The sequence below is a fragment of the Hippoglossus stenolepis genome, chromosome 4 (assembly GCF_022539355.2).
Source record: "Hippoglossus stenolepis isolate QCI-W04-F060 chromosome 4, HSTE1.2, whole genome shotgun sequence".
NCBI classification, from domain to species: domain Eukaryota; kingdom Metazoa; phylum Chordata; class Actinopteri; order Pleuronectiformes; family Pleuronectidae; genus Hippoglossus; species Hippoglossus stenolepis.
The window spans coordinates 26,239,892-26,259,750 of record NC_061486.1 but is presented as its reverse complement, the minus strand read 5'-3'; the positions used below and the strand labels follow the sequence as shown (position 1 = coordinate 26,259,750).

The following is a 19,859-nucleotide window of genomic DNA, read 5'->3' as shown; positions in this document are numbered from 1 at the left end:
CAACACACCACAGGGTCAGATTGTGTGTGTGTATGTGTGTGTGTGTTTGTGTGAGTGAAAGGAGGTGCATGTGATGCGTTTGTACGTAGGGGTAGGGCGTGTGGGTGCAGAACAATTTTGCACACATGAAGTGCATTTGCCCGTTTTAAATAATGACATAATCAAACGCTTGCGAAACAACTAATAAAAGTTTTAATTGTGATTTCACTGAGCGCAAAAGCACAAAACACAATTGGTCGGATTATGTGGCTCAGACTGCAGCTTTTCTCTGCTTCTGTGTGTGTGTGTGTGCATGGTGACATAAACTATTGTCACACATGCCGGTCCCCAAACTAATCCTCTCTCTACTGTATGCCTCTGAAATTGATCTAAAATTGTTCCTAGAGTAGCTTACAATCTTTCAACTGCATCTGATTAACTGTGATTGTCTTCATCACAGGTGGAATGAGAAAAGGTTGACATTTTCAAACAGATTGGGATATTAAAAAATGACTGACCTCAGATTTGTTTTTATAACACCGTAATAATGCAGACTTGTGCGCCTCGCTCCGACGTCTGAGACATGTGGCTTCCAGGGAGGAGGAGGAGGAGTGCTTGTGTGTTTTCTGAGCACATCGTACAATCCCTGCATGGTGTGACCTGATAACCACTGCCACAGGCCAGCTCACTTCAGCTGAGTAAACAGAGGCCAACAGCCAGAGGTTCGAAATGTGGGCGAGGATTACTGTGAGGTGACACAGATTGTCACTTGTGGCCTTTGATTCAAATGCATGCTGCAAAAATGTTCACCTAATTTTTCATTGTATAAATGTGTATAGGCAAGAAATGAGAAAAGGTTTATAATATATTAACTTAATGAATCAATCAATGAGTATTCGTCATTGTCAGTGTTACAAGTATCATTGGTATTGCTCCTTAGTAAATCTCAGGAGTAAGAGAACAAAGAATGAGTTAAATGAATTAAGGATTTAAATGGTCTCAGCAGTGAGCCACAGATGTTCTCACTACAACATCCCAGTCAGTCTGACTGATGTCAAACCAGCAGTAATGTCAATACAAGTTCCGGTACTGAATTTCAAAATAAAACAGTTAAAATTCACATTTTAAAATGTTTTCATCATTGCAACCATACTGTCATTGATACTAACAACAAAACACTGAGTAAGGAACTGATCATCAAATGTGATTACAACACTTCGTCTAAAACACATCAGGTTTTATCAGCAGCTGTTAAATGTGACTTTTAACACGATGTCACTAGAACAGGTGACAGATTCAAAACAGGCCCATTTACCTGAAGGCAATTTAACATGAATTTATTTTGTACGCACATATTTACCGGAAGAGTCTTGCTGCACTTTGGTTGAGTTAACTACATTATCAAGTTACTGTATCGCGCCAGATTCGGATTCATCCAGAAAAAAAGTCAACCATTTCAATTTTTGTATAGAATTCCCCCCCGGTACTTCCACTGCGGTCTCCACTGTCCACCCCGGGCAGCTTGACGTGAGCGCAGCATCCGCGCACATCTGGGCGGCAGAACCCAAACACGCGTCGGTAAAACGGCACCGGAGCGAAGTGAAAACTCACCGGTGGAAGGTCCCCGGCTCCCGGCTCTGTGTCTGTGTGTCAGCGGGTGATCCAGCTCTCAGCTGCGGGGGGGACGACAGCCACAGCCCGGTGTGTGGCAGCTCTGTGTGCGGCGGCGGCAGCAGCGTCTCTCCGGCATTAATACAACAACAAGCTCTTAATTTGTCGCCGGTGCCGCGTTTCCTCCGCTGCCCGAGTCCGGAAGTGATTGAGCAGAGTGTGTGTGTGGGGGGGGGGGGGTTGTCATTCCCCGCGTTATGATTGGACTCGCGGAGGTGGCGCGTGCAAGGGGCCGGGCCCAAACAATGAGAGCAGGGCAAGAGGTGACTGTGGGTTACTGACGGTCAGACACACACACGCACACACACACGCACACACGCACACACACACACGCATTCAGGATGTCTGATTATTGGCCAAGCAGAGTTCAAATTTCACAATCACAGCTGGATTTATTTGAACATTTCTGCAGTGCAATGATGGGGATTATTGATGAGAAGAAGAAGAAGAAGAAGAAGAAGAAGAAGAAGAAGAAGAAGAAGATTTAGATTTATTGTCATTCCAAAACATGAGGTACATGAGACGGAACGAAACTAAGTACTGAGGTCCCGGTATGAGTATGAGGCCGGCTGCAGTTGGGAATTTTTTTTTTATGTGGCATCAAGACCTGCAGCCTCCTGCCAGAGGGAAGTGACTGTGTCCAGGTTGGGTTGGATCGGCCACAATCTTACCTGCACGCCTCAGAGTCCTGGAAGCTTACAAGTCCTGGAGTGAAGGCAAGTTGCAGTCTATCACCTTCTCGGCACAGTGAATGATACACTGTGGTCTGTTCTTGTCCTTGGCAGTGGCAGCATCACACCATACAGTGATGGAGGAGGTGAGGATTGGCTCAATGATTGTGGTGTAGAAGTTTACCATCATAGTCTTTGTCAGGTTGACCTTCTTCAGCTGCCGCAGGAAGTACATCCTCTGCTGGGCTTTTTTTTCCACTTCAGGTCCTTGGGGATGATGTTACCCAGGAAGCGTAATGACTCCACAGTGTCCACTGGGGAGTCACACAAGTTAATCTGGGTGGGTGGGGCTTGACTCTTCCTGAACTCTACAGTCAGCTCCTTCAATGAATTGGGAGCATTGAACTTCAAGTTGATGTCACTGCACCAGGTCACTAGATGGTCAACCTTTCTCACGGGATGCTCTTGGTCTTCAGGCTAACAGCTCTTATAATAATTCAAACAAATTATGAATAAGTACTTGGATTAATAGTTTGTTTTCAGGTGCACATGCACAGTTGACCCTCCTGACTACAGATGTCCATCTTTATCAGTAACTTTCACATTCATTTCAGGACGTCAACTCACTCACTGCAAATTCTGGGCACAAAATATTGATGATGTGTGATGATGATGATGTTAATCAGTTTTGTATCAATGTTTAAAGTATTTGTACAAAAGATAATAATAGTAGGATTTGTGAGTAAGTATATTGTATATCTAAGCAATCTAGTTGTAGTCCGAAACCATGTTTCGCTGCCTCCAAGATCCACCATCACGATCCACAATGTGGCTGCAGCCACTATCCTGGATTTGAAACGATAAAGCAAAAGGACTCAGGGGAAGAAGTCAAGTCAATAACACTTATTGATAAGACATTAATGTGATTAAGAGGAAGAGGAGGAAAGAGAAGTTCTGTTTGTCTTGTGTCCCTCGTCAATCTAGACCCAGAACTAAGGGCAGGTCCAAGACAGACCTGAACCTGCTCTAACTATAAGCTTCATCTAAAAGGAAGGTTTGAAGTGGACTCTTAAACATAGGGAAGGTGTCTGCCTCCTGAACTGAAAGTGGGAGATGCTTATCTGATATACTAATATGTGTCATGCCCTGTGAATATAAAGTGTTTTTTATGTCGACTTTTAAAGAAAGCACTGAGCTGTGAAAGTGTGTGTAGCTCAGTGTGATGACTCACTCTGCAGTGTCATACAGTGGAATGGTGAAGTATTACAGAGAGACAGGCAGAGCCGGTTCACTGACAAAGTAAGTATTGGAAACACCACTGCAGGATCAACATCAGAAAATTAAATTGGATGCATTTATATTTGTATGAATGCTGATTAATGTTCATTGTCCCTTTTTATATAAATAATTAAAATTCAAGGTCTAATCTACAATATCAGCAATGACACCTGAATTGAAGTGAACACATAAAGTGATATGATGTCCTATAATGACACCTGTGGTTTTCAAAGTTTCAAGACATTCTGATGCCTACTTTTTCTATCACTTTCTTTATTTCTGGAGCCTATTAATTGTTTTTAGATATTTAGACATAAAAGTTATGCTATTTGTGTGCTCATCAAATTAACTTAAATTAAATGTTAAAATTAATATTGCATTTACACCTAATTTGAGATCGAATTTATGATATTATTCGCAAAATTAATGACACTGTATCCACAAATGTTTGTTACTGCTTTTCAGTCAGGCACCGCCCAGACAGCTGCGCCCGGCTGGCGGGGTCCTTTTCCACTGGTCTGTGGAGGATTAGCTGCCAACATGCCGACTGTCGGAGTGAAAAGGGATCTCCTCTTCAAAGCTTTGGGCAGAACATACAGTTAGTCATATTTTATACATTTTCAAACTGTGGACAAACTGTCTGTATATTTATTAAATGTCCAAGTGGCTCTTAAAGACAGAGGAAGTCAGAGGAATGGCTGGACTCGTTGCCTGGTAGTTAGCACCGCAGCAGCTAACTCAAACTAGCTGGATCTGGATTTACTGTGTCTGCACTGAATGAAATATATAGTTTAATGGGAATTCACCCCAATTATTAATTTAGACATTCGTACAATTTGTGAGGAGAATGAAATAGTGACTGTAGACTCTACAAACGGTAGTGACGTGTGTTAATGGGATGAGAACGTGATTGCATCATTTCCTTGGCTCCTGTCATTTAAATGTGAGCTGAGCAGCTACGGGAAAATAAAAGTAACTGAGTATGTAACGTTATATACCTGTTTTTATTAATGTCTGTTTCCTTTTGTTTTAGCTGATGAGGAGTTTGACGAGCTGTGTTTTGAGTTTGGACTGGAGCTGGATGAAATTGTGAGTAAATGACTTCAAGTGGTTTCCTGATACAAATAAGTGGAAACTTTTGACCTTGCTCATGGTGTACGTTTTATTTTTCTCTGTGTAACTATTTAATTAAGTGAGTAAGAGTCTGAATACGACACAAGCATAATTTCATCATGTCAAGAAACACATTTTAATGATGTAGCCCTATTTGAGGAGCTCAACCATGAATTAAATATTCACATACAGTTGTGTTCACAGGTAATACTCACAAACATGCATGGACACATACACATACACACACACACACACACACACACACACACACACACACACACACACACACACACACACACACACGACAAGGTAACTTTAAAAGATGGTTTCCTTACAGTTTATGAATGCTGGATGGATTTGCAGTTCCTCCTTTGCTGCAGAGTTCTTACATTGTTGCTGTAATGAAAAATGTTGCTGTCCTATCTTGGTATGATATTTCAGACCTCAGAGAAGGAGATATTAATCCGAGAGCAGGGTGACTCCAAGGCTTCTGGAGCTTCTGACATCATCCTGTACAAGATCGATGTGCCCGCTAACCGCTATGACCTGCTGTGTCTGGAGGGGCTGGTCCGTGGTCTGCAGGTCTTCAAGAACAAGTCAGTAGATTTCTGCTTGTTATTTTGGGTTATGCCTCCTTAAATATATATAAATGATGGAAGATGGGTATTATTTAGATAACAATTTAGGAGTATCGTTTGATTACCACAAAACATTTTCTTCCACGGTTGAAGTCTTATTTTAGCTGTGTTGCCTGTGTATTTATTCTCCATTGTCTTTGTGTGGTGCATGTAGAGTCACTGTTAAAAGATTGATTTCGTGTCACAGGCTGGAGGCACCTCGCTACAGACGTGTCAGCCCAGTCAGCGGCGAGCGTCAGAAGCTGATCATCACTAAGGAGGTGGGTGGAATGATTCAAAATGTTAAGTAACAGTTTGTGGCCTAAAGTTAAGATTGGTTAAGGTTACAAATCAAATACACTAGTGTTTTACTATGGTGGTCAATTAGTTTGTTCTTCTATTTCTGAGCAGACAGCAGAAGTGAGACCCCATGCTGTGGCAGCAGTGTTGAGGAACATCACCTTCACCCAGCAACGCTATGACAGCTTCATTGAGCTGCAGGACAAACTCCATCAAAACATCTGCAGGTCAGACCACATGAACGTTACATTACGTTTGAAAATGAATCACTGTTTACTACGTTTACACCTGGCATCCACATGATTGGTGTTTTCAAGCTCCAAATAACGGTGAACTTTGGAAATGCTATGGATCCAGTTTTAGTTTGAAAGCTCAAAACAATTACACAGCTGATTGGTTCTTATTCGTTTCTGTTGACTGAATCCATTCATTTGTTTTAAATAGGTCAATTCTTGTTGTTATTCATTTAGAACTGGAAGATGCACAGCTTCATACTGTAGAGTCCTGGCATTTAGTTAAATACACAAAGCTACTTTTGTTCGTTGTCATACCAGAAATCTGACTTGACAGCTCCACAGCAAAATTTACAGTCCTTAGTTTCTATTTATATAGTTTGCTCAGTGCTAAACTATGACCCACGTAAGAATAAGTATCGCCGTCCCATTTCCCTTATTATATAGTCAGTTTGTCACAGGTTTCTTTTTTATGGCTATCCACTCCAAACAAAGCTCATTCTCCTTAAACAGTCTATGTGAATACTATTATAGACACGCTTTCAGACATGCACTGAAGTCCTGAAAATCTCCTTAAATCCTCTGCAGGGGCTGTAGGGGAGAACGCAAATATCATAGCGAGAGGCTTTGGACTTTCTCCAGAGTTTCCTCTGCTAGCCTCCAAGTAAAATGTCTGGATAATGTTCAAATAAGCCCTTGTGAGAAAACAGCAGTAGGATTCCCTGCTAGCGAGTGGGCGTGTTGATAAAGTTTCTAACACGCGACGGATGCAAAACTGAAAAAAAACTAAAAGAATATAAATATCGCAGGATGAAATAGTGGTGCCATACACGAAGACAAAGCTGATGAAGATGTCAGGAGAACTTATGGGGATAAGACCTGATGCTGCTGTGGATGTGCTGTAAACAAAAAATGTTACCTTGTATCCAAATAAGTGTTGATGCAGGTTTATTGTATATTCGTTAATGTTAGCTCTTTGTATTTTTCACTTCATTCTTACACATTTCTAACACATAAATCTCAAGAGTTATTGCGGTACACTGATATCACAATGTACATAAATTCAATGTATTCAGCCAATAATTTTATCAATAATGTTTTGTGAAGGAAGAGGAGCCTGGTGGCGATCGGGACTCATGACCTGGACACCATCTCTGGTCCTTTCACATACACAGCCAAACCCCCTGGAGACATCTGCTTCAAACCTCTGAACCAGACCAAAGAGTTCACGGCCACTCAGCTCATGAGCCTCTACAAGGTACACAGCTAGTTCACTGGACATTGGTCAGATGAGCATCTTTTCTTTCTTTTTGTTGCTAACACTGTGTTGTTCTCCTGGTGCATACAGACAGACAGCCACTTGAGGCATTACCTTCACATTGTTGAAGACAAGCCTGCGTACCCTGTCATCTACGACAGCAACGGCACCGTCCTCTCCATGCCTCCCATCATCAATGGTGAGTGTTCTCATTTCTGCTCCTGTTACCACAATGTATTACACACAGTGTGCTTGGAATCACAACATTCAAAGTCTAGGTTAAATGCCGCTTTATGTGATTCTGAGAAGCAAATAAACAACGAACAAATTATTACATTTTTTTGACACAGAGTTAAATTAATGCAACAGAAAATCATAGAGTATCATGAATACATAGAGAGCCAACATTTGAGAAAGTGATAAAATAAAAATAATCAAATGCTTTCTGTCATTAATTTTCCAGGAGACCATTCAAAAATCAGCCTCAAGACAAAGAACGTCTTCATCGAGTGCACAGCCACAGATGTGACCAAGGTAAAACTGAGGGGAAAACAGCAACAAAAACAAGTTTTGTCACTGATGTGACAAGAACCTGACATTAATCTGACCTTGCTCTCCAGGCCAAGATTGTCTTGGACATGATGGTGACCATGTTCAGCGAGTATTGTTCACAGCCTTTCACGTAAGTCACTCCTCTGTCTCAAATACAAGCATCTCTGACAAAAACTGGGATTCATTGTCTGTACTTTAAAGGTGCAAGATGACACAATCTTGACTTTTAAATCTGCTGAGGGTAGAAAATTATAATGTGCTGGGGTTTGAAAAGTCCAAGCTTTTACATTTGAGGCCGCTCTCTACACAGTGATGTCACAGAACAGTTTCTTTATAGCTGTTGAATGCAACTGCTAGACCTCATTTACAGGCTTTGTTTTTCACTCCATTATTTTACTCTTTTTTTTAAAATTTTTTTTATCTCCTGCTCTTTCAGGGTGGAGGAGGCTGAGGTGGTCTACCCAGATGGCAAGACCTGCATATACCCAGTACTGTATTCACTTCAATCATATTGATTGTATCCTGTCTTTTAAAACATTGACTGAAATACTTCTCTTGTCTTCTGACGCTCTTCTACTGTTTCCTTGTCTGTACTTCAGGAGCTGGCGTACAGGACGGAGAAGTTGTCCAGCGAGTTCATCAACCGCAAAGTTGGCATCAAGTGAGTTATGTGGATGTACTAAGTATAATACTTGAAATACTAGATATACTAGTTTGGAAAGTACCTGCTGGTAAATGTTTAAGATGCTTTTCAGTTTTATTTTTGTAAATTTCTGCATTTCTGAGCAAAGTCTGTGACTTACTGGTGTTAACAGGCACTGCCTAACAAGACCTGGTAGAGGAGCCTTAACTTTGTAAAGTTGATGAAGCTCAGTATTAAATAGGCCTCTGCAGTACCAATACTAAATACAACTTAAACAAAATCCACAGTGTTCAGTCAACAGACAGTGAGACAGTGTTAATAAAAATTGTAACACAGTGATTCCCATTAATCACATAGACTGTTGTCCTGAATGCGTCTGATACAGATCTGTCTGTGGCTCACAGCAGACCAGCTGCACTGAGCTGAATTCATCTCTGTATTTACATAAAACTTAGCGATGCAGCAGGTTGTTTCTGTGCTTTAGAACAAAATGAAAAGTACATTGAGTGTCTTTGCTTCACTGCTTTGTGTTTAGCGATCCCTCTCTTCATTCAGTCTATAGGTGTCTCTACCACTGCTGCTCTCTCTCTCTCCTCTTTGTCAGGGAAGTGACAGTCGTTAAAAGTGTGTGAACATTTCACGTTAAAATCTCAAAGAAAACCTGTGTAAAGCTGATTTAACATGAAACGGCAGCACAACATCACTGTGGCAGGGTGTTTTTAACTTTCCTCCAGTAAACCGAGAGAAGAAGCAGACGCCTCCCAACATGTTTTCATTCCACCGTGGTGATGTGGTGCTCTTCATTGTGAAATCAGATTTACACAGTTTGCAGCTAACGGTCTTCTTGAAGACTTGTTCTCACACTTTTGACGACTTGTCTCCACTGTATCATTAGCGGCGTTAGTCTCCGCCATTTTTCAAACGTTTACTCCTGAGTGGAGAAGGCATTGTCACGTGAGCGACACAAGGCACGGGATTGGCTGGTTTACTGCCCCCCCCTCAGGAGACCCTGCCACAGTGTGTGCCATGTAACAGGCAGTTAGTCAGTGCCAAATACCTGCCAAAGTAATCCTGAATAATCTTAATGCTACCAGTTGAGTCAGAGCGTCCCCGATCTCGAATTGGAGTTTCAGGGGTAAACAGCGTTACAGTCAAATCCAATACAGAGGCTCCTCCTCTGGAGCCGCGTTCACGTTCCCCGCACACACTGCACATAAGCTCCAGCCCAAGGGTGCGCGGGGTGCACGGTAGCATTGCTTCTTCCAGTAGCAGACATTAAGGCTAAAAACATGGTGTAAGTATGCTGTTTCGAGTCAAATATGAATGTCGGGGCTTCAGGATACTTGAGGAGCAGTATGGAGGCACTTTATTTTTACGTCAATTGTATTGGATTTGGCTGCAACTGTGTTTAACCCTGAAATCCCTGAATTCCTTTAACACTGTGCCCTTGCCACAATTTATTTATTTCCTGTAATTAGAAAACATTCACTTATTGTACACTTCATAAAATTCTAGTTTGAAACAGCTATCTGCTCATTGGCTGCTTGCTGTGTTTGTGTCCTCAGTAACACAATAAATCTTACTTCTTAAGAATACTGTTCATTTTTTCTCCTCCTGACAGTGAATCAACTGAGAAAATCGCCCAGCTGCTGACCAGGATGTGCCTCCGCTCCCAGGCTACAGGTGTTGGTGATGAGATGGAGGTCGAGATCCCACCAACACGCTCAGATGTCATCCATGCTTGTGATATCATGGAAGACGCTGCCATCGCCTACGGTTTCAACAACATCACCTACACCACACCACGCACCTACACCATAGCCAACCAGGTACCTGGGTTTTCTTCTGCATGTTTGCTGTGTGTCTCATGAAATATGTTGTGTGTGCTTATGTGTTTTTCTTCATATTGTTCATAGTTCCCACTGAATAAACTGACAGAACTGTTGAGACAGGACCTGGCAGCTGCTGGATTCACAGAGGCCCTCAACTTTGCCCTGGTAAGAGAGAGACACAAATACTCAGACATACAAACACTGTTTTTTTTTCCTAGAAAAATGTTCCATGGAATGTGTCACCTCTCTCTTCCTCTAGTGTTCTCAAGAAGATATAGCAGACAAGCTTGGTAAGAAGATTTCAGAAACCAAGGCTGTGCAAATCTCAAACCCCAAGACAACAGATTTCCAGGTAAAGAAGAAAACATTGATTCTGTGAATAAAACTAGACGGCTTGAGAGGGTAGAGGAAGTAAAGTGGTACATTTACCCCTAGAGTGTTCGGAAATCCCCCTTTTAATCTTACTTCAGTTGAGGTTCAGTTGACATTTGGGTCAGTTAATCTATTTCTTTTTAGGAGTATTTGTGTCAAGATTAATTTTGATCTAAAAGGTTAAATTAGATTTTTCTTCAGACAAGGTTAAAGGTCATAAGCAAAATATTCTCTTTGCTTCTCGTTGGAGAGGATAAATAATTTATTGTTCCTGTTGCACTTACAGGACTAGTGTTGCATTACATGCTGTATGCTCAGTGGACACCATAATGTAGCTCTGTGACATCTGAAAAGTCAGCATGCTGATGATAACATTTTACAGAAGTAAAACTAATCTTTAGCCAAAGCTCAAACTAGCGAACTAGTTTTCACTTCAGTGTTCACCGGAACACATGAGCACAGAATCGAGAAAATAAAAAACTCTCAATAATAAATGATTTGATGTGTAAAAATAAGAAAAGTTGGGGTAAGAAAGCTAGAAACTCACGGAGGAATGCTTTGAAAAATTATACCAGCCAGAGACATTGATCAATGCTTCTGTGCTCAGAAATTGTAGTGTTATTGTTCCAGAAGGGGGCACTCTTCTCCTCTCTAACAGACTATACTAATTTTTTCAACTGAACCTTGGTATTTCTCCACCAGGTGGCGCGCACCACCCTGCTTCCAGGGCTTCTGAAAACCATAGCTGCCAACAGGAAGATGCCCCTTCCCCTCAAACTGTTTGAGATATCTGATGTGGTGATGAAGGATGAGAGCAAAGGTATGTGTTCATATTTATTCGACCTGTGTATGTGTGTGAGAGGCTGTGTACAGACTGTGGCTGTTCCTTGGGAAAAAAGGTAAATTGAGAATCTATCAGTGTGTGAAGTGGTGGAAGAAGTCATTTTGTCTTCCACAACACGTACACACTGTCTAACACAACAATAAAACACATTTTTAAACCCAAAGCTGATATATGATGGTCAATATTCATTATTGCAGTATCCAGATTTACACACGAGGAGGGTTAAACTCTCTGATGGAATAGTTTGTTTTATGATTCAATTTTAATGTCAGGAACCTGAACAAGTTTCTTATTATAGAATTTAGTATTTTAGAAAAAACTTATTATAGACAACCGATTTTTCTCCAAATATAAAACAAAAAAACTAATATAATTTGTGTTCATATCAGAAGTTGAATGACACTTGGCGACAGATGTATTTTTTAATAAAAACCCAGTATTGACTTGATGTATCAAGTCATTGATTTATTCCTGTTTTTAATGTTCCTCACTCTCCCTCCCCCTCATCCTGCCAACCAGATGTTGGAGCGAGAAACAGCCGGCGTCTCTGTGCTGTTTACTACAATAAGAGCCCGGGCTTCGAGGTGATCCACGGCCTGCTAGACCGAACCATGCAACTGCTGGAGGTGAAGCCTGCCCGCGACAAGGGCTACCACATCCAGGCTGCAGACGGTAAGAGTGCTGGGTAGACGGGGAGGGGGATGGAAACTAACAATCAGGACTATAGCAATGTACTTAAGCGCTAGCTTTGGTGGTGAGTATCTTAAGACTGGATTTAATTCCAGGGACAGATTTTAGCCCCTGGGATATAGAAGATGTTTATGGACAAGCTGGTGAAAAAAATAAATCTGGGTCACACAAGGTTAAAAGGCAGGTTTTACTTAGATTATGTAAATCCAGTCCATGACGAGCAGTAACGGCATTGTTTTTTTTCCAGGACGTTGTGTTCCATGTTTAATTGAGGCAGCAGTTTCCATTTTTATTCCACTTAGAATGAACCCAAATCATGGGTGGGCAGTTAAGATTGGTTCTACACTCAAGACAGTCGAAGAATTTTATATACAAGAGCAGCTGCCTGCGCTGTGTAAAACTAAAACTTGTCCAGATATTCCAATCAAACGTGCTTGTCGTCGTTGATTATATTTTCAATTAATCAAAAGAAGCTTGACACGTTTGTTGTTTGACTGACAGAAAGGCAATTTGGTTTCATCTTTCTGATGATGTGAGATTAGTGATCAGAAGGTTCGATTTGATCCGCAGACTGTCTGTGTGCTTTTTGACTTGGGTCGCAGAGATCTGGCCAAAAATTATATTGAAATAAAATATTAATATCAGTTGATGTCTATAATTATCACGATAAACGTCACATTATTTCCTTTAACTTTAAAGACTCGTTATTGCTCCTGAGTTAAGATTGTGGTTTTAGACGCTTCCTTATTGGTAGTGTTTCCCACCGGATTGATTCAGTATGTGGTGATAATACGGGTGTATCACTCAGCACCTGAGCGACGACAGGCACACAGACTAAAGAGTGAAGAGAAGTTCTCGCGTGTGGGTTTGCTCTTTTACGCAAAGAGCTGCAGCTAAAACTATTAGATCTAAATGTCTGCGTGGACGGCAAAAACATTATGGAGAATAGCATTAAAAGGAATCAACAGAGTAAAACACTCACTTGGAGATCTCTGTAAGTGTTTGGTTTATTATGAAACTTTGGAATATTAGGATATGATTGGCAGCCACAGTTTAGATAATTAATAGGAAACACTTTTTAACGGCAAAACATTTTACTAATCTGATCAATTATGTGGTGTACCTCCTCAGTGTACTTGTACAATACATGAACATTACAGCCCTAATTTGGCTCCTGTTTTCCTAAAGAGACTCTCGTACATCATCTGAGTTTTAGATTCCTCACCTTCCTCTTTCAGTTTTTCTCTCCATCCTTTCTACCTCACCATCCATGTCTTGTTCTCTTCTCCCACTTGGCTTGCATGCTTCAAGGTCACACTGCAGGATGTCTGCTCGGGCTCTGCTGGCCTGTTCAGACTGCAAATCAATGGGCTCAAGTATCAGTGAATGAGAGTGGAGAGGGGGGGTGAAGTCAGACAGAAGAACAGAGGAAGGGATGTGCAGACTAGAGAGTCCAAAAAAAAAGGGTGGGGTCAGGTGAGAGACAGAGAGATGGCTAGAGGCATAAGCAAGTCTGCGATGTGGGGGTTGCAGGGCATCACATCACCCACTGCAGCGCTGAGCAGCAAGACAGAATGGCACATACAACACCCACCCACGGGTGCTTAGACTGTCCATCTGACAGGCACACACACACTTACAAGGGAGCTGAAATGGACATGCTCTCAATGTGCGCTCTAATGCACAATGCACTGGACACACACACACACACACACACACACACACACACACACACACACACACACACACACACACACACACACACACACACACACCAACTCAGTTCATTTCCTCTCCTGTTTTCCCCTCCACACTGTATGCACCATTAGCCTATCTCCCCCACATATGTCAGCATGTCCTTAACCCCATTACAAGGTCATGACCCAATCTAAGAGCTCACCTGACACACACACCCTCAGGATGTGTCCATATGACTAACTCACCATCACAGACAGGGTGAGTGGCTGAGGGAATACATGTCAGCTGAGTTTCCTCCACTCATCAGGGGGAAGGATGAAATAACGAGTTAGACGTTCAGAAGTGGAGGAAAAAAGCCACTTAAGAGACATATGCCTGTGTTTCACTTAACAACTGTGTCCAATGCAGTGCCCGGGTCCATACATCCTTTGTTAGGTTGTTCTATGAATAATAGAAGGTTAGTACCAATGTTCAGGGTTTGAGGTTTCGATTTGCTATGTTCATTTAAACCTGCAACAACTGACTTTGCCACTTGGGGGCAGTTTAAAGAAGTTGTGAACAGTTGCTTTAGGTATATATGTACTGTATATATGCTAAGTATATATATTGAACTTGTTAGCAAACCATTGCAGATTTACAATGTTAAACTGAAAAGCATCATTATTAATTTAAGGTTGTGTTTCTGCACACCTGTCCTGTTTACCTGTTGGTCGCTGTGTCTGTCTACAGTGTTTTGTCGAGCAGGTAGTGTACAGTTGGCTTTTAACTACCACGCATACAATCTTTAAAGCTTTTTTGCTACAAACGCCTGACTGCAGTGGCTTAAAATGGTAAAATGCTAGCTCCACCCCTTTGTCTGGAGCCATGCTAAGATTTAATGGGTCCATGTCCAATCCTTCAATCAAGTTTAGTGGAAATCCATTCTGTAGTTTTTGTGTAATCCTGCTAACATCCAACAAGTGGAAGCTCCCACAAATGTTTTAATTACCTCCCAGGGAACATGTTGGGTACAGCTGGGAAACCTTCAACTGGTGTGGACATTTCTTGTCTCCTGGTTGTCTTTGCTTCTGTGCAGCACCTTGTGCTGATCAAGTTTGGATGTGTGTGCTTTCGTTTACCTTCAAAACAAATAAACACACAAACCAACCAATAAACAGACGGGGGGGGGAGGAACAAAACCTCTTTGGCGAAACTTGCTGTAAATCTGATGGGAGCAGCATGTTTCAGGGGATATTGACCCCTTTAATGAAATCTTCACTTTGTCATTTACTTGTTATTTTAAACAAATTTAAAACAATTGCCTTCAGAGATGAATTTCTTTTGAATTTGTAGAACTTTCTTTTAAGTACGTAAAAATTACATTTTGAGTCAACAGTGTAAGAAGCACGAGCAGTTATGAGTTTAAGTGAATGGAATCAAAGAACAGTTCATTATTACCCAAACTGACACTGGGGAATCATTAGCAGTGTTTTGGTTTACCTCCAGATGAAGTGGTTTCGATAGGCCGACTAAACTGTTGTTCAATGACAGGTCTGTTGATATTTAACTTTTTTTCTTATTGTCAAGAAATGAAAATGAAAAGATCAAAACCAGGTATTGTCTGTGTCAAAGCCTGATACAGCTTATTCCAAAAACTATTGAAAACACAATAGTCCCATTAAGTGCACCATTTATTCCTGTTTGAGTCGAACAGGAATAAACTGGAAAAGCACTTGGAGAGCAACACTCGTGCTGCATGCAGTCTTAAATATTCAATATGTGCTATGATATTAAAATTTATCAGAAGTTTCTACTTTTATTCACAGGTGAATTTTATTATTGTACAATGTACGACAACATTATTGAATATTATAACTTACTGTATATAAGAGTGATGCAGGCCAGTAAAATAATAATTAATTGATAATGCCACTGTAACATGAGACCTGATAAGCAGAATATATTTATATTGTGGGCATATGTTTTGTGCAGCTAGTGATATCAATGATGCACAGGAACATGTGCAAATATTTATTAGCAGAATCAATACCTGAAATACAGATGAATTTAAGTGTGTATGTTTGTGTATGTGCTTTCAGTGTATTTCCTATGCATTAGCATTAAGCTAGAACTTTGACCTTGATCTTTGATGGATTAAAAAAAAAAAAAGAATCATGCAGCTCATGACCCCACTCCCGAGCAACTCGCCAAGCTTAATCCAAATTGTATTAAAATGATGAAGACAGACAGATGTCACCAATCACAGTACACCCACGTGCTACTGTGTAGTGTGGGTGTAATATATGTGTTATGTATAATATAATAACGATTATATTATATTATACATAACGCTATATATTGTTGAGGTGATGTAAAAAAAATAATGGACATATCTTCACAAGATATGAATGGACAGATGAGCTGACACATTATTACACAATACTGTATATATTACACAGAATTGGCCACTTTATCACTATATTCCATTTACATGTAATGAGATCAGATTCATTCGAACCGGCACCAAATTTCACCTGTTCATAAATATTAGAACTCAACATATGCCCTGTTTCTTTATTTATTTTTTTTCAAAAAGTCTTGGAATTATTTCTGAAACATGCAATATTAAAGAGTTTTAAAATAAGTTATTTCTTGACACATAACAATCCTTCCACCAAGTTTGATAGTAATCCATCCTGAAGTTTTGTGTGATGCTGCTAACTAACAGACAATGAAAACATAGCCTCCTTGGCAGATGTAAAACAGACAGTATTTCTGATATATATATATATAAATACTCTCTCATATCAGCTTTTCAAACGATAGTAAACTTAATATCTTAAGTTCTGTATTGTTGCTTGAACAAATCTAGAGAGTTTATGACATCACTTTAGGCTTTGATGGTCATCCTGAAAAACTACAGAATAATTTGTAGATGAAATGGAGTGAAACGGAATTTAGAAGTACCTCTATTTCAGTATTAAAACCCATCTCAATCATCCTATAGAGCCACTTCCTGTGTGTTCAGCAGTCTCTTACACAGAGTGAGGCATTATTTAGAATTCTCTGTACAGTGGTCAGCAAAAATGATTTCATTATCAACCAATTATATTGGTTATCTGATGTAACTGTCCATCTCTGCCTTCCGCTGAAAACTCAGCTGAAAGTTGGAGGAGAGTGGGCGGAAACTGGCCTGGCTCAAGTGTACGATTTTCATTGACTGATTGGTTATTTAAGAGGGCTATTTATAGTGTTGCCATGGCATCCCGCTCATGGTACAAGTAGATGACGTGTGAACCGACGCAAGTACATTTCACTGATTTAATACACTGAACAGACACACAACAGGCAACTGAAGTGAATGTTAGTTTCCTCCTCTCTCTCTCTCTACACACACACACACACACACACACACACACACACACACACACACACACACACACACACACACACACACACACACACACACACACACACACACACACACACACACACACACACACACACACACACACACACACAGGGAGAGAGAAAAAGCTCAGTCCATGTGTTTTGTAAGCCTTCATCCATAGTGATGAGTGAACATCTAAGCAGTGGGCTCTGGAAGCCATTAGCAAGGCAGCGTGGGAAGAAGCAGTGCACGATGGGAGAAAGCCACGTCCCTGCGTGTGGGGCTGTTGTCATGCCAACCCTTGTATCTTGTTCAGTCTCTGACAAGTCCGTCTTTCTGTCTGTTTGCATGTCTGCATGTTTGGACAAAGTGAGCGAACGCCTCTCACACGGGCAAGAGTGAGTTCATCTCAGTATCGATGGAGGCTTTTTATTCCATCTGGATTTAAGTGACCTTTGGTCCTGACAAACTTACACACACACAGGACCATCAGATGTTAATCAGGAGGAGAAATGTGTACTTTAGTGTGTGTGGAGGTAACTGAGAGAGAAAATCCAATTATGGTCAAATGGCCTCTGTTGGCAGTTTCCTCAGAGTAATGACCTGTGACATTTTCACATAAACAGTCTATGTTTTACTGTTCTGTCAATTGTTGATATTAAAAAATACTTATCAGCCTCATAACCACTCCATCAAATTGTATTCTTACTTCTGGAAGATAGCTTTAGCTTTTCTGTGGGAAAGACTATGGATACCTCCTCTCTACCTGTAGTTTGTGAGATAATGTGGCGTTTCAGGGTTCTTCTCTACTAGGTTACTTCACCTTATCTTCTGTTATGAGGAAGCGCAAGAAATTCTGGGACTCTGACAATCCTTTAAATCTTTCATATTTGAATTTAACTCATTATTGTCTTTTAAAGTTTTATATTGAAACTACTCCAGAAATTGCTGTTAGGATTATACCATATTGTTTTGTTGTCTACAGCTGAAAGCGATTTAAATACAGAGGTCCAAAAACATGTGACCAGGAGAGTACATACACTGCAATGCAATCAATGTACTACTTTAAATTGGATTAAACCATGAAAACAGAGAAAACAAAGCTGGATATATGTGAAATGGTGTCTTCCCAGATTTCTATAGGAATAATTTCTCCTCTATCCTGTTTTCTTTTAGATTCCACTTTTTTCCCCGGTCGCTGTGCAGAGATCTTTGTCCATGGAAAGAGTGTCGGCCGCCTCGGAGTTCTCCACCCAGACGTCATCAACCGCTTCGAGCTGACCATGCCCTGCTCTGCCCTGGAGATGGACGTCGAGCCCTTCCTGTGATTTCACCTTCCTTAACTTAAGCCCTTAATCCCTAAATGCATGTAAATGTATATTCTCCGAAAGCAATGAGATCAATTGGGAGAATATAAGAGGCTTGAAAGTTGTTTAACAGATATCACGTGTTTGGTTTGTTTGCCTGCAGTGTGATATGGTCTCTAAACTAAAGGGCCCATGTGTGGAGCCATTGTGTTTTTTGATATGTCAGTAACACGGCTGTTTCTACTAAAGTCAGAAGAATTAAAAATTAACAAGACTCCTTTGTGTTTGTGATGTGAATGGTGTGCATCTGTGTTTGGGCCTGTACATGCATGCTTGCTCTTAATTTAGTTTACTTGTGCCTTGGGGGTTAGTGCATGATAATTAAACCCAGTGACTCATTACCTGTTGCCTTGGTTCTTCCAGTGGCCACACTGCTGAAAACCTCCTCACACACGACGTCCCCATGCAGGAAGTCATCGAGCACAAGTTCCCCACGCAAAATGAATCCCGGCAGGCACCGGCTTCCTGCCCAACATCTACAAAAACTGTGTTTGGTGACATGAGCACGCCAGCTGGTCTTAAAGCTCTTGATGATTTTCTAGCAGACAAAAGCTACATGGAAGGCTTTTCAGCATCTCAAGCCGACGTGGCGATGTTTGATGCCATCCCTTCTGCTCCCTCAACGACCCTCTGCCACCTCCTGCGCTGGTACAAGCACATCCAGTCCTTCCGGAGAGAAAGAGAGAGCCTCCCATCAGCAAAGTGTCAGTTTGTCCTCCCAGCTTCAGCCTCGACAAACGCCCCTAGTGATGAAGATGACGACGATATTGACCTATTTGGCTCGGACGACGAGGCAGACAGCGCAGAGGCGTCGAGAATCAAGGAGCAGCGTCTCGCAGAGTACGCTGCCAAGAAGTCCAAGAAGCCAGCTCTAGTCGCCAAGTCCTCCATCCTGCTTGACGTCAAGCCCTGGGACGACGAGACGGACATGGCCAAGCTGGAGGAGTGCGTCCGCAGCGTCAGCATGGACGGACTGCTTTGGGGGCAGTCCAAGCTGGTCCCGGTGGGCTACGGCATCAAGAAGCTCCAGATAGGATGTGTAGTGGAGGATGACAAAGTGGGTACAGATCTGCTGGAGGAAGCCATTACCGCTTTTGAGGACTATGTTCAGTCTATGGACGTGGCTGCTTTCAATAAGATCTGAATCATGCACAGAGTAAATTCACTGAGTGGAACCATCTGAGGTTTTCTGGTCGTAGCTTGAGACATAGGTGATGCTGTATCGAACACAATGTTCAGTAGCTATCTTTGTAACAGGTAAATAACCAAAGCTCAGGTCCTGCATTTAAAGAAAACTATTGATCCTTGGTACAAAAGATTCTTGCCTCAAACATCAAATAAAACCATTCTAATGAATGATTTTTCTTTTGT

At 41.3% G+C, this 19,859-nt stretch overlaps 2 protein-coding genes across 2 annotated transcripts in view; one reads left to right on the top strand and one right to left on the bottom strand.

The window, feature by feature from the left end:
- acsl3a (acyl-CoA synthetase long chain family member 3a) overlaps positions 1-1,808 on the bottom strand; it is a 35,080-nt gene extending 33,272 nt beyond the window's left edge. The window contains exon 1 of the mRNA XM_035154778.2: positions 1,591-1,808. The gene's annotated coding sequence lies outside the window, so the exon portion shown is untranslated. The remainder of the gene's footprint in view (positions 1-1,590) is intronic.
- Positions 1,809-4,046: 2,238 nt separating this feature from the next.
- Positions 4,047-19,844, top strand: farsb (phenylalanyl-tRNA synthetase subunit beta). The gene is made up of 18 exons (XM_035154739.2): positions 4,047-4,197; positions 4,633-4,688; positions 5,154-5,308; positions 5,538-5,610; positions 5,741-5,856; positions 6,970-7,120; positions 7,211-7,319; positions 7,584-7,654; positions 7,741-7,802; positions 8,109-8,160; positions 8,272-8,333; positions 9,937-10,144; positions 10,232-10,312; positions 10,407-10,499; positions 11,222-11,339; positions 11,883-12,035; positions 18,298-18,445; positions 18,852-19,844. Exons 1-18 carry the CDS (start codon positions 4,140-4,142, stop codon positions 19,630-19,632), a joined length of 2,547 nt encoding a protein of 848 aa, XP_035010630.2. The 5' UTR covers positions 4,047-4,139; the 3' UTR covers positions 19,633-19,844.
- Positions 19,845-19,859: the final 15 nt, after the last annotated feature.